This window comes from Topomyia yanbarensis, chromosome 2, assembly GCF_030247195.1.
Source record: "Topomyia yanbarensis strain Yona2022 chromosome 2, ASM3024719v1, whole genome shotgun sequence".
NCBI classification, from domain to species: domain Eukaryota; kingdom Metazoa; phylum Arthropoda; class Insecta; order Diptera; family Culicidae; genus Topomyia; species Topomyia yanbarensis.
In genome coordinates, this window is record NC_080671.1 from 252,582,855 (window position 1) to 252,597,735 (window position 14,881).

Below are 14,881 nucleotides of genomic sequence, written 5' to 3' on the forward strand. Positions count from 1 at the left end.
TCGTGCAATATTTTTTTCGTTTTTGCCTTTCTCATATAGAAAGGTTATGCAATCACTCTGAAAAACGTTAACCTAATCCCGACCCGGAGGGCCGAGTGTGATATCCCATTCGACTCAGTTCGTCGAGATCGGAAAAAGCCTTCTTTTACAATGGAGAAGCGTCCTAGCCCAGTACACGTGTTATTGGTAGGGTCCAAGCTATCGCACGGGGTGCACTGGGGGCGTGTCGGGCTCGAATGGTGACGCTGCCATTAATACTGACTAAACTCCATTGGGCTCCGCCATCGTTCCTCCCAGGAACTACCTCTCGGTATTACTTCTGGGGGGATGGCTGTACTTAATGTATTCATTCACTCTCACTCACGCGTTCATACATCCTGTATGAGGCTTACTTGGGTGCTCTCTCTATCGCACCTTGATTCACTCTCAAACACTCCACATGACGCTGACATTTGTGCTCACCTTTTTCGTTCCTTGCGAGGCTGACTTGTATGCTCACCTTACTCATTCCTGGCTAGGCTTACTTTTGTGCTCGCCCCACCCATACCATGTGAGGCTGACTTGGGTGCTCACCCTATCACCTGGTTCACTCTCGATCGTGCCACTCTATTATACCTCTGTCACTCCCCCTGGCATCCCATGTGGGACATTTTTCTTAGGCCCCACTTCTGATATACCATGCGAGGCTGACTTGTGTGCTCACCTGTTTCATTCCTTGCTAGGCTTACTTTTGTGCTAGCCTCTACCATACCATGTGAGGCTGACTTTTGTGGTCACCCTTAACATGCCGTGTGAGACTGACTTGGATGCTCACCCTTTCACTCCTCTGCCACGCTATGGGGCATCGATAGCTAAGTCCCAACATACTACGCTACGACCCTCCCATCTTGGCATGAGGCAGTCCACTTATACGCCTATACACTCACTCTTCTGCCTTGCTTCGGGGTGGCTGGGTTTACCCCTTACGCGGTTGCCAGTCACTGCGCCAAACCTACCTCAGCATGAAAAGACCATTCACTCCCTTTTTTGCACTCGGCCTTTTTCGCTCCAGCTAACCAATTACTAGTTAGCCGTGCCCGTCGTCTGTTGCTCGGTTCGCCAGATTACCTGTAGCCTACAGGCAATCTGGGTAGTAGCAGCCGAGACTGCGTTCCATTTCTCCACCGATTGACACATCCACTGAATAAGGGTGTCCCAGCCACAGACGTCAAGCATTGCTCTTCTTTCGACGTCGAACCGATGACATACGAACAGTACGTGTTCGGCAGTTTCGTCTACACCTGGTCAGTCCGGGCAGGCTGGGACCTCCGCTTGCCCGAACCTGTGGAGGTACTGTCGGAAACAGCCATGGCCTGACAGGAATTGTGTCAGGTGGAAGTGAACTTCCCCATGGGGTCTTCCCACCCAGCTCGATATGCTAGGTATCAGCTGGTGGGTCCATCTACCTTCCGAGGAGTTGTCCCACTCACGGTGCCATCTGGCGACCGAGGTCACCCTGGTGTGCTCGCGGGCTCCCCTATTTCCACGTAGCTCGAAACACTCCTCATCTTCCCGGATGACCAGCCCGACAGGCATCATGCTCGCTATCACGCAGGATGCATCGTGTGATACCGTGCGGTAGGCAGATATCACTCTGAGGCACATCACGCGGTAGGTGCTCTCCAGTTTCTGTAGGTAACTGGTTACCCTCAGTGCTCTTGACCATGACGGGCCGCCGTACCTGAGGATAGATACGGCAACGCCTGCCAGTAACCTACGTCTACTGGCGCACACCTTTGAGCTGTTGGACTTCATCCTCGATAGAGCCGCAACAGCAGTCGACGCCCTCTTGCATGTATAGTCGACATGGCTGCCGAAGGTCAGCTTGTCGTCTATAATGACTCCGAGAGACTTCAGACTTCGCTGTGAAGTGATCGCGACTTCTCCTACATGGATAACTGCATGTTGTGCCGACTTGCGGTTGTTGACGATAACTACCTCCGTCTTATGATGAGCGAGCTCCAGGCCTCTCGCGCTCATCCATTCCTCCACCGTGTTGATCGCGTTCTGCGGTTAGTTCTACCTCAGGGATCGACTCCCCGTAGACCTCCAAGGTTACATCGTCAGCAAAGCCGACGATCTTGACCCCAGGAGGGAACTTCAGTCTCAGAACCCCGTCATACATGAGGCTCCATAGCACCGGGCCTAGGATCGAGCCCTGTGGTACTCCGGCGGTAATCGGAAACCTTTTCTGACCGGCATCGGTCTTGTATAGCAGTACGCGGTTCTGGAAGTAACTTTCCAGGATCCGGTACAGACCCACCGGTAGGCTAAGCCGGTGTAACGAGAGCGCGATGGCATCCCAGCTTGCGCTGTTGAATGCGTTCTTCACGTCAAGTGTCACTAACGCACAGTATCGAATGCCTCGCCTTTTTTCGTTGGATCGCCATCTCGGCAGTATTTATCACTGAGTTGAGAGCGTCCACTGTAGACTTACCCTTCCGAAAGCCAAACTGGTTGCTTGACAGGCCATCCATACCTTCTGCGTACGGGGTTAGCCTGTTGAGGATAATCCTCTCAAGCAGTTTGCCAGTCGTGTCGATCAGACAGATTGATCTGTACGCCAATGGGTCGCCTGGCGGCTTCCCGGGCTTCGGCAACAGCACCAATTTCTGCCTTTTCCATCTATCGGGGAAACGGCACTCGTCAAGGCACCTCTGCATAGCTAGCCTGAATATGTTGGGGTTCGCTATGATCGCTGCCTTGAGAGCGCTGATTTGAACTCCATCCGGCCCTGGAGCTTTGTTCATTGCTAGGGATTTAGCCACTGCGAGTAGTTCTTCATTCGTCACCGGAGCCATCGTTTCGGCCGTGCCCGCGCTGTCTCCTAGTGCAGGTGGCTCGAGACGGAAAGAGTACTTCGATAATCGTCGCCAACCGGTCCGGAGACCGTTCTGGGGGTGAAGAGCCCCCTTTGGTCTTGGCCATCACGATCCTGTAGGCGTCACCCCATGGATTCGCGTTGGCACTCTCACACAGGTTGTCGAAACACGCTCTCTTGCTGCTTTTAATGGCCTTGTTAAGGGCCAATTTCGCAGCTCGAAACACTTCACGGCGGTTCTCTCTTGCATCCTCGGTGCGAGCTGTAGCCAGCCCTGGTCGATCCCTAGCAAGCGTGCAGCTTATGCGCCACTTCCTGTAGGAAGACTGCACGCCAAGATTTGTTTGCTCGGATGAGACTCTTCTTAGGGCGAGTCCCTGAAAAAGATTCACCTAAAAGAAATTAATCAGGATCAAACCAGACAGGCTTATCAAAAATTAGCCTCCAAAAGTCGGGTAGACGACCCTATTATCAGCAGCAGCAATCATCAAAAAACCTCATCACCCTCAGAGAATCGGCGGTAAGTAATTCCCAATACCTAAATTATCCTCACTGGAACTGCAGCCACTCACCACCAGGTGGCACAAACATGCTGAAAGCGAAGCTTTCACCACTCATCAAATTCCGCCAAGCGGAAGACAGTGAAACAAAACGAAATCTACAGAACGAAATGACGTAACCATACTTAAACGAGACTAAAACCTTGAGGGAGTACTACACCGATTTACAAACATTTTAGTACGTTTAGACTAAACTACATTTATTTACGCTACAGGCGAAAAGATTTTCGTTTCTATTGTATATTTATGTTTTCCACTCTTAAAATTCTAGGCCTATCTTCTGTTTCTGTGTGCGTGTTCTCTCCCTATTTGTGCTCATTGACCATAGCTAATGTGCTTGTTGCATGTGCGACTGTCGAGGAATTAAAAACCTCGAGCAGTCCCGGAAAGCTCAGAAAATGCGCTCACAAAACTGAAAACACAACAAATCTTCATATTCAACATAAAACTTTATTGGCGCTGCTTCGCCCTTCTCCTCAAACTCAATTTCACCTTCATTTTCCTTCTTTTCTCTACTCTCCTCCTTTCTAATTTCTATTCAACTGCATCTCGCTCCCTTCTCTACTCTGTTCTTACACTTTACGCACATATTTTGTTTTACTCACTGCATTCTTCCGGGGCGCCCCTCTACGCATGAACAATACCGCTCATTTCCATTCTTCCTCTCCCGACGCCTTCGCCTACGCACACGCCTTCGCGGCCTATTACACAGCGTCCCGGCTCAATTCTCCATTGTTGGCTCACCCCGCCACATGCCGATTCCGAAACTGTACTCCTGCTGCTATAAAAGTGTGATGACCGTCTTGGATTCTTGACCGTAGGGGACGACGTGACTTGTGGATTTGTCGGATGGTTACTTGCTGACGAGAATCTGCAATATAAAACAAAAACCCTGCGATGCAAAGCGATCAGTCTCATTGCAGGTGCTCAAGCATGGCGGGAAACTTACTTCCGATGGAAGGCTTTTGTTCTTGGTCTAAGCAATCCGCCACGTGATTTGTTCCGAAAAACTTCTCTCACGGTTTGATGAATCGCACGGTGGCCTTGCTTTCTCGTGGATGTCAAACTGTTCAGCTGTGGCTAGTTGCCCAATGAGCAGGATAAAATCTGTGACAAATACAAGCGAATGCCTTTATTAAGCTGAACTTTCATCCACGCGCTATGTTCATGCTTACTATTGTCTGCACCAGGTATTCTTTGCCGGCTTCCTTGCAAGATGGCGGCGCTAGCGTCCGCACTCCAGACTGTGATTTTCCCTAAGCCGTAAAAGTTTAGTTTAGCACGGCATAAATGCCTTCAGTGATTTTACTGCTGAAAATTCGGCAAAGCGGATGCTTTTCTCGCGGACCAGACAATTTTCTGCCGTGTCTTTAATTGGCGTCCCAACGAACCGGATGGCACTGACCGGCGACGGTCTATAGCGTGCAGCGTTGTGCGCGAACTGGGTAAAACTAATCATGCTCTTGGTCGCAATCGTATGCTCACCCCTTCGATGAGTCTTATAATGTGTGAGAATGAGCGAATGATGAACGTAAAGCTCTCCGCTCTAGCAACGGTCCGATGGTCTGATTTTGCTTGCCTCCCTTTGCATCGCCGTACGTGTGTGTTCTCTGAGCAAAGGCTCTCCTATTTGACAAGGTGAGTAAGTGAGAATTCGCAGCATAGATTGACTGAACGAGACAGCCACATGTTTGTTGATTGACGGGTGAAATGAGAAATCTTCGCGCAGGGTTGTGCGCGATCGGTGTGCGTAGGGATGCATTTGTTTTCACGTTTTGAGTTTACATTTTATTCTAAATGCTAAATATTTTCTTATTATTGCAGCAAACAAACTTAAACGTAACATGCTTTTCTCTTCTCCAAATTTGTGACGTCACCTCACGGCTCCAGCGCTCAACGGCTATCGCTTTGCACCCAGGTGGCTAATTAATTAAAGGGTTGTGTGTGGCGTTCATAAAAAGTCGGCTAGAACGTAATGGCCGACACACAACCTATTTCATGGACGCGTCCCTAATTATCGCCGACCGTGGACGACTTCGTGAGCGTTTTGCGCTCTGGCGGCTTAAATTACTGTGGCGTCCTCCCTGGACGCCACCCTTCACTTTTAACTAGCAAGAACGATACGACTCACCAGTTCTGCTGCTGTTGGTTTCTGCTGCTGTCGATCGTTCTGCTGCGATGACGGGTGATGATGGGCGATCACATCGATCGGCCGCGCCGGTTTCTGACCAGCGGTTGTTGGTGCTGGATGCTTTAATCCGCCGGAAAAAGTTACTAGTTGATTTCCGGCGATTGAAGGAAACGGATTGTAGACGGACCGTCCTTCCTTCCGGCGGCGTATCAGTACCGGGTTCAAATTTCGTCCGATGCGCTTGGACCTGCGCGCGTGTGTTTTTGTTCCTCTCTTCTTCCTCTCGTTCGTCGTAGCTGTGTCAAATAAAGAGGTGCCGTCTGGCTATACCAAACGGGGTCATTAGCACATGGGGAGGGTCAATGGCACTATAATTTTGAGCACTATTACCTTTCTCCTGAATTCGCACGCACTTTACCACACGCTAGCGTTTGTTATGAACTTACAGATAACTAATGGAACGGGAGAGACAAGAAATTTAGACTAATTCAAAGTACTATCACGACACTTTACATACTTTTTATTAACGGGCTGATAGGACTGCAGCTTATAGCTTGAGGGATCTCGGATTGTCCCGCGAGACAAAATTTGCAAAATCGGAAGGATTAGCGACTGTCCGCCAATTAAACACCGGTCCTCGGGAGGAGGACTAAATTTTGCGCCTGTTTGTCTCGAAGTGTGTAACGCCAAGCTCTCTATTTTGTCTGGTCCAATGTATCCTGCTCCTAACAACGCGTGCTAAGTCGTCAGTGATGCAATTAAAACTTCGCATTGATTCCGCTTCTATTTTCTTCCTGATCTCCTCATGGGTCCCCTAGGTCAGAAGCGGATCAATCGACTGTTAAGTAAATTAGAGATCGCAGTCAGCCGTGATGTCCGCGAATTTCATACATACATACAAACTATTTGGCGCAAGTTCAGAGCGTGTAACGTCGTGTCATCTAGTCTGTCATCCTATGGAAAATCATCCTACCATCGCCTTGGGGTCAACGTCATATTGGCAAATTTCGCATTGAATCCGCTTCTGTCTCTTCCTAATCTCCTTTTTGTCTCCTAGGTCCGAAGCAGATCAATCGACTATTAATTGAAACGGTAAACATACTAGCAGTATTAGTCCTTACTCGCGAATACTTTTCCTTCAACTGTTCTGTTCCTTCTCTATCTTATAACATAAATCGATTATCCCTGTTCTAGTCAATATACATATTCATTGCATTATGGACCAGGCAAACTCTTAATTTTTCTATTATTATTATCCTGAGTAGCTATACCAGTGAAGGTATATTAGGATTTCGCAAAAAGAATCTCTGCCAATAAAGGCGTAAGAAATATATATCCACTATTAACCATAAAGTTTGGTCGAACCGAATGTCCGCCTGGTTCGACTCGAATAGACCACACTGACCCGAAAGGGTTGCTTATCATTTCTGAGAGCCGGTGTGCTTAGCCGAGTTTAGTAATCATAAGAACAAGTCCTGAATAATTAACTATCTCTTAGGTGCCAGTCCTGCACTCCTTTCCTCAACTAGCCTCATACTCACGATCAAAAGAGTCGACAACTAGTAGAATCCACATGTCCCCCACCCAAGCGATTTGATCAACTTGCAAGTAGGAGCACATGTCTACCAACCAGCCAAGAAGACTTCCGAATCAATGAGAATGGACCATGCCAGTCGAAGGCCACAGGCCCAGCGCCATCTCGTACAGTGTCATTGTCATTTCTCAAGATGAGAACCTACAAAGCCTAACTGTTCGTATGTGCTAGTCCGTATAGATTTTGGTTTGCTGAAACGAAACAAGAAAAGCAAAACAATTGTGATTAGTATCGTAGCTATAATAAATAAATAAACGATTTCTCCTCTGTTGTCGGTTTCCCTGTTCGCAGTCCTCCCTCCTGTTCCTGATCTGTTTGGGCCACTGGCTTTCCGTTTCCTTGGCCGTCCCGCTCTCCCGCACACATCGTAGCAGGAGAAACAAATTAAAAGACAAAACAAAACAAAATGAAAATAAATGGACGTCTGCTGTCTGTGCCTAAATTGATGTTGCTTCTCAGTTTTGCACGACCCAGGGGGACTTGGCCTTGATCCCAATGCTCTGTCACCGATGTTACCGATGTTACGTGATATTCGTTATGGAATATTCTTTGTTTGGGGGCCATTCATAAACAATGTTGTACGTTTTTTTACCCTGATCCGCTGATACGTCTAAAATTCATTTTTAGTTTTTATCTCATTACGTGACGCTCTTCCCCTATTGTCAATATCCAGCATCATTTATGAATGGTCCCCTGGTGATATATTTAGAGCAGACAATCCAATGAAAAATAGGATTGACAGGATTTTAGTGCGCTCTTGGCGCCTTGTGTGACATCTTCATGTTTGTTATACATTCTAAGAATACCAAAGCATGCGATGTGATGACCGGAAGATTAGAGAAGCAACTCCTCCCCTTCCCCCCATCACGACACTTTACATACTTGGAAACTAAACCGGACAAAACTCCGCGCACTTTCACTATGTTTGGCGGACTGGGACGAAATGGACTAGCAGCGTTAATCCTCAAATTAGGGAAGGTTATTTCTTACGAACTTACAGGAAGCGCGTATTTTCCCGCAAATTTCTTCGGGCAAGTTCGGAAATCAACGACCCTACTAGCTGTTTTATTCTGTCAGCTAACCTTTGGCTCTATCTGTTCCTTTCCATCATGCATTTCAAGCGAAGGATCGTCATGGTTTTCGTCTTCAGGAGAATCTCAACAGGCAATTTAATTTCTTCCCCTTGCGGAGAGGAGTATTTGCTAGGGTGTTGCGCAAGAGTCGGTCAACGGTAGGTTGTCTAACTCTTGGCGCAAACAAATCAGACTGGTTGTACTAAATTTGGAAAATATTGCTGAATATGACTTGACCGCTACATAACACCAGGCTTGTTTTACGAAAATTTGGTATTAGGATTAAAACCAAATTTTCGTAAGGGACAAAAAATTTGCGAAAATAACTAAGACTAACAATAGAAAAAACTACAACTACTATTTACAAAATGTTATGTACAACTAATCCTAGGTTCGCCTTGAATACAGAAATACTGATGGATTTGACCTTTCCCCTACTGCGCTCCGGTAGTTCAGATATATAACACTCAAAGACTGCAACAAATCCCAAACACTGGCATTGATACCATAATATTGAAATTTTAGATCAAGCCGAAACCTCTACACTGCAACATACACTGAGTTTCTTACGACCCTCAATGCAACATAATTCCCAATATAACTTCATGAATACTACAAGAAACAGGCTTATTGGATTCCAGAACTACTCCAATCCTTACGTTGGAAATGTATCCCTTCACTCAATTTGCCGCACAGTTTTGTCTTTTGAAAGCACCTCAGAGCTCTTCCCTGAATAAACACTTTCTACTAGACAAAACGCAGAATTGAACTTCATAATTTCCTTTGCAGTGACTCGAACGCCGAAATAGTTCAGTGAGAAATGTGCACATAATTCCCCCGAAAATATCCCCCGAAAATTCCCCGAAAATATCCCTCGAAAATCCCCCCAAAATATCCCCCGAAAATATCCCTCGAAAATATCTCCCTAAACAATCATTTTGGTTATGTATTAACGACGGATTGTCGGAATACGAACACATACCCTAAATGACCACATATCCCATAAATCCATCCTACGTTACATTCCCTATGTCGAAAAAAACTTTCGACAAAACGGAAATGACACGAAAATGAAAAAAGTACCCAACCCTATTAAAGCTCTCATAAACTCACGCATCCACTGAACTACCAACCCGCAACGAAGAGAAACGTCAAACTAAAAAACGTTTTTAATCCACCTAACAGTGTGATGAGACATTTCTTATAACTCTTATCACTCTCTGCAGATATTATATCGTTTGAGAACATTTAGAACTTGATGCTTCGTGATGTTTTTGAATACACATACTACATGAGATAGTGGCAGGACTCAGAGAATCGCTGAAATCAGCATAGGACAATATCAGTGCTAGAAATCTCAAACCAAATCAATGGGAAAGCGAAAAAATGGCCCATAAAATAGACATACAAACGAATTATTGTTAATGCTCTGTTAATAAAATATCTAAATTGTGGTGGGAAAACTGAATTTTCCTGAAGAGGTTATATATTGTACTGAGCCAAAAAAATCGAAATTTTTTTTGAATCGACTTGAAGTTTATACTTTACTCAAATTTCCAACTAGCAGCGATACCATTCAAAGAAAATCAACAGTGAATATTTCCAGACTTGGTTTTATTTCCTATTTAAGAACTATTGTGTTTTTTACATCCTAGATTGCATGATTCAGTGATCGAAACCCAAAACTTCATAAAGTATTTGAAATTATTAAATTAAAATTTGTTTTTGCTATTCAAATTGACAAAATGATAGTATCGCCCCTTTGGCGATTGTTTACTTTTTCGGTCCCACCTATCAGCATTGAAGTATCGCCCTTACGTTTTTTTACAATAACTACCGTTTTACACCACCGATTTCGTCCGGGTTTTTTCAATAGAGATCATTGTTACTATTTACAGCTGGTATCAGCTTGATAATCCTAAAAAAATACGAAAAAACAGTTTCACCTCTAAACTGCTAGCAAAAAAAGTATCGCCCTGTTTGTTTGCATGGAGCATGGAGGGCGAAACTTTAAATAAACAAACAAAAATACAGTTTCGTCCGTTGTATTTTTTGCTGTAGTTTAAGAAAGCAATATCGTAGAATCTAAAGGTGACTTTTCTAAAGGTGACTTCCCAGTAGTATCCCTGATTTGAATTATTATCGCTAATCCTAATGCCAAAGAACAAATAAAAACCTCTCGAAAACGAACCGTTTAGGAAAATCATCATCATTACTGAAATTTTCATTTTCACGAATCTTTTCGATAACTTTCCGTCACTTGCGTTAGTGCACTGGGTGCACACTGCTCTGAAAATCTAGCAAAATCGTCTTAGGGCACCAGCGGGTCTAATTCAGAGCTATCTGCGCGGCGAGTTAAATCTGTAAAGAATACTAAAAATTAATTTCTATTCCATAATTTTCAGTTCAGCAATTCGAGAGATCGTGCTCACCGCAAGTCATGAAATATAGACTACGTTGTGAAGCGATGGTCATTATTTATTAAAAAATCACGGTTATATAAAAGATTAAACTATTAAAAAATTTCAAATAGTTTATAATTTTCACAAACTTATTTGGAAAAATTGTTTAATAAGCTTTCGTAATATTGTATAGGAAAAAAGCTGAAAATTTCTGTATTTTCTCTATCTGCAACATATAAACCCTTAAGTATACTAATTATTTGGTATACGAATTGGAATAGGTTCGCCAAATTTTGAAAGAAGTCTATAAAATAACCCCTTGAAAACTACCTAAAAATTGTTGTAGTTCGACGCAATAAAAAAATCTCCAAAAATGAAATGTACCTATTAATGTGAAACACAGTGAATAATACATACAATAAAGACCCATTTTTATCAGTCTCATGGTGTATTTTAGGCTGACAAAATGGGGACATTGACTAAATCGGGCAATTTTTTTCTTTATAATAAACTGAAGTTGTTAAATATTCTTCCCGTCCCTTGATGTAGTCTGATAACTATTTCTGATTATGATGAACTTTTTATTTTTACATATTTCCATCTTCATGATAAGGAAAACATGCTCAAGAAAGGATTTACTCGAATTCAGTCTTGTTCGTTTGCTAGAGCCCATCAAACATATGTTCATATTTGGCTGATAAAATCGGGTTTTTCAATGTATTATAATAGATATTCAGCATTCGAAGAAGATTCTTGTGAACGAGTGTAAAACGACTTTGTTTCTACTTATTTGAAGTCAGCGGCGTAGCCAGAAATTCGGTTTGGTGGGGGTTTGGTGAAAATCGATCATACTGTCCAAACGGCATAATTCCGAAACCGTAATTTTTGAAGTTTTAAAATTATGCAGAATTATTTTTCAGAAAATAGTAACAGAGTTCGTGTCTTTAGCGAATTTGTTGAGACTTTATTGTAGTCATGAATATTAACCTGAGAAAATCCACCATAAATACTTCTTGGACGATATACCGTCAAAATTATTTTATCAAATGATGCGCTGTTTAACGTTTGTAAAAGTCATCGAAGATACTCCGAAATTGGCGGTTTCAAAATGATGCTATCTTGACCTTAAATTACTGTTTTTAAACGTTTAACCTATACATATAATTGGTCATACAACAAAAATCAAATGCTCATCAAAATCGATCTGAACCTGCTAGAGTCGAATGGAAATCGTCATTTTTCATAAATTTCTCTCTACATTCGGAAAGTGTTATCCTCGTTATTAATCATATTACGTTTTCGTCTCAACTCGACGCATTCCCAAAAAAAACCTGTCTTAATCCACCTAATGGTGCAATTGTGCTTGTCTCATTTGTCCAGACTACGATTCCATAGCTGGTTATGTTCAATACAATGGTGGAAATGAATATTACATGTTCAGTACGATTTGCACATACGTATAATGGATCGACAGCCACGATCTTGAGATACTATATGATACTGAAACATCGCTTGAAACCAGCGACGGATCATGGAGAAAGATCCGGGAGGTCCAGGTCCTGCCGAAAATTTTCAACTTGTTAAGAAATTTTAAACTAGTTTTAATTTTAAAGTAGCAACCCCTCACTGCATACTCCCTCCGGGCCGGTATGATTGACGATTTTTAGAGTGATTGCATAACCTTTCTATATGAGAAAGGCAAAAATGTACCAAAGTCCAAAGAAGTCAATTTTTGTCAAACATCTCAATGTTTCATGCATTTTAAAGTCATTTGGCATCAAAAATACAAATTTGATTTTGAAAATTTTTCATTTCAGTTTATATTGGAATTTTCTGTGTGATTGCACTCTTCAACTCGTAACTCCGGAACCGGAAGTCCAATCAATAAAAAAATCAATAGCAGCCGATGGGAAGGTTGTTCCTTTCATTTAAAACTAACTTGTGCAAATCGGTCCAGCCATCTCTGAGAAACAGAGGTCACATTTTTTTCCACATACACACATACATACACACAGACATTTTCCAATCTCGACGAACTCAGTCGATTGGCATATGACACACGGCTCTCCGGGTCGGGATTAGATTGACGAATTTTAGAGTGAATGAGAAAGTCAAAAACATTTTTAGTAAATGTTGAAAGTTATGCATTTTTTTGGTGAGCAGTTCTATGTTTCATAGACATTAAATAAATTTTAACTTCGCTTCCTATTAAATAAAGACCCTTATTACAGTACATTTCTACAAAAACGAGCTCAATTTGAAAATAAATCTGAGGATTATGATTGATTACAGAACTCTGGAATTTTCTATTGGAATGTTTTCAGGCAGGAATTTGATATTGATGCTATTAGACAACTGTGAAATCACGACCAATAGATCAGTAACATATCAGGACCCCATTCCGACAATTTATCAAAAGTCCTCATGACGTTTACAACAACAGGTTATCAATCTACGGATCAGATAATTGTTATTGTAATATTGAATTAAATCAGTATGCATCAATAAATTTTCAACTCCAATCTAATAATTTTTTTGGGTGTGGTGGGGGGGGGGGGGGTGGGTTGTATGGTGTTAAACCCCAAAACCTTTTCTTGGTTACGCCGTTGCTTGGAGTTATTTATTTCGCTTTTCATTTTCCGATATGTTTCAGATCGATCCGATGGTTATAAATTAGAAAAATTGCAGTCAGAAGGTTCGCACAAATGAACATTTTTGTACTGATAAGTTATCAAGTTCCTTCCAGACAACTTGGAAGTGTTCGGTGATTATTTCTAGCGGTTGTATATAGAAAAATTAAATACAAAATTCGTTTTATCGAGATAATGTTTGGCTTATTTCAATGGATTATTACTATATTGAACAATAAATAGGCGACAAAAGGTAATCAACAAACAACAAGCCATAACTTTTAAAGTATTCAGAACAGATATTTGAAGTCTTCAGTAAAGTTATTCGCAAAAGTAAGAGCTACAAATTTGCTGAAGGCATCATTTCGATATAATCACTTCCAAGAAAATTTGTGAAAATATCTCACTCATAGGGGGATTAATCAGCAAAAGCACAATACCAAACGAAAGCGCATATTACCTCCATTAAATTCTTCGAAGATACTATTGACCTAAAATAAGCCGTTTTGGCGATAATAATAGATTACATGTTTTTGGTCATATTTCTGGCAATAGGAAATGATAAAAATCTTTCGTTCGCATTTAATGTTAAATATCTCTTTTGATAATAGTCCGATTTCAACAATCTATAGCTTGTTCGAAAGGTATTCGTTAAAGCTGTCTAAAAGCATATAAATTGTTAATCTATATTGTCAAATTCGGCAGATAATTCAAAAAAACTGCAAAAAACGCCATTTTTACGCATTCAAACATTCATATCTTGGAAACTAAACATCAAAATCAAAAACAAATTAATAGCGTTCATACTGTTTTTTAGTTCTTTCATTTAAAATTGGTTTGGATAAGATCGGTTGAGCCATTGCTGAGAAACACGAATGAGAATTTGTCCGTTACATACACACACACAGACACACACACACACACACACACACACACACACACACAGACATTGTCCCAAATCGTCGAGCTGAGTCGAATGGTATATAAGACTCGGCCCTCCGGGCCTCGGAAAAAATCTTGAAAGTTTGAGCGAATTCTATACATTTCTTTTATAAGAATTGTAAAAATATCACAAGTGAAATGTTGTGTTGTGCGGTAATTGTACATTTCCAGGTAAATTACCAAATATTTAACCGAAATGGCTCGAAAACGTGCAGATAAAACGTTTCCGAAAGACGGATTACGTAATGGAAGGTGAGTGAACTATTTTTTGTTGTTTTTACTGTTTTTTTTCAGGCTGAAGCGGACCCACCAAAAACTACAACAACTCTACTCAGATGGAGGCTGGGATGTTTCCGCGCGGCACTGGACAGTTCTGGACGGACGGATTTGGACACTTGAAGCGGACGACAAATTGATGGTGGTGAACTTAAATGATTTTCTTTAATGTTTGCCTGACCGGCTAACAAACGTTTGACGAATTTCAGAATCGAAGGATGTTGCATGCAGCTAAACTAGGGGTGGATACGGACCACGGCACCAGGCCGGAATTACTTTTGGCGAGCACACGCCGGACGGACTGCTGCCAGCAAACAGGAATTGACTCAAACGGCCTATTCGAAGACAGCTATAACAGATGCCGAGAAGGGAAGTTGACTTCCAGTTAAAGGTAAGTGTGTGAACAAATTTTA

The 14,881-nt window shown here is 42.4% G+C and overlaps 1 protein-coding gene across 5 annotated transcripts in view; it reads right to left on the minus strand.

Moving 5' to 3' along the window:
• Nucleotides 1–14,881, minus strand: part of LOC131678443 (inactivation-no-after-potential D protein-like) — a 382,649-nt gene that overhangs the window by 246,428 nt on the left and 121,340 nt on the right. The window contains exon 1 of one of the 5 annotated variants that reach the window (XM_058958607.1): nucleotides 7,093–7,116. The exons of 3 other annotated variants lie outside the window; for them this stretch is intronic. Coding sequence is in view for 1 of the 2 variants with exons in the window: in XM_058958608.1 (XP_058814591.1) it covers nucleotides 7,093–7,126 (34 nt within the window). In the remaining variant the exon portion in view is untranslated. Of the gene's footprint in view, nucleotides 1–7,092; nucleotides 7,142–14,881 lie in introns of those variants that run through there. One more of the 5 variants, XM_058958608.1, reaches the window with a different exon arrangement.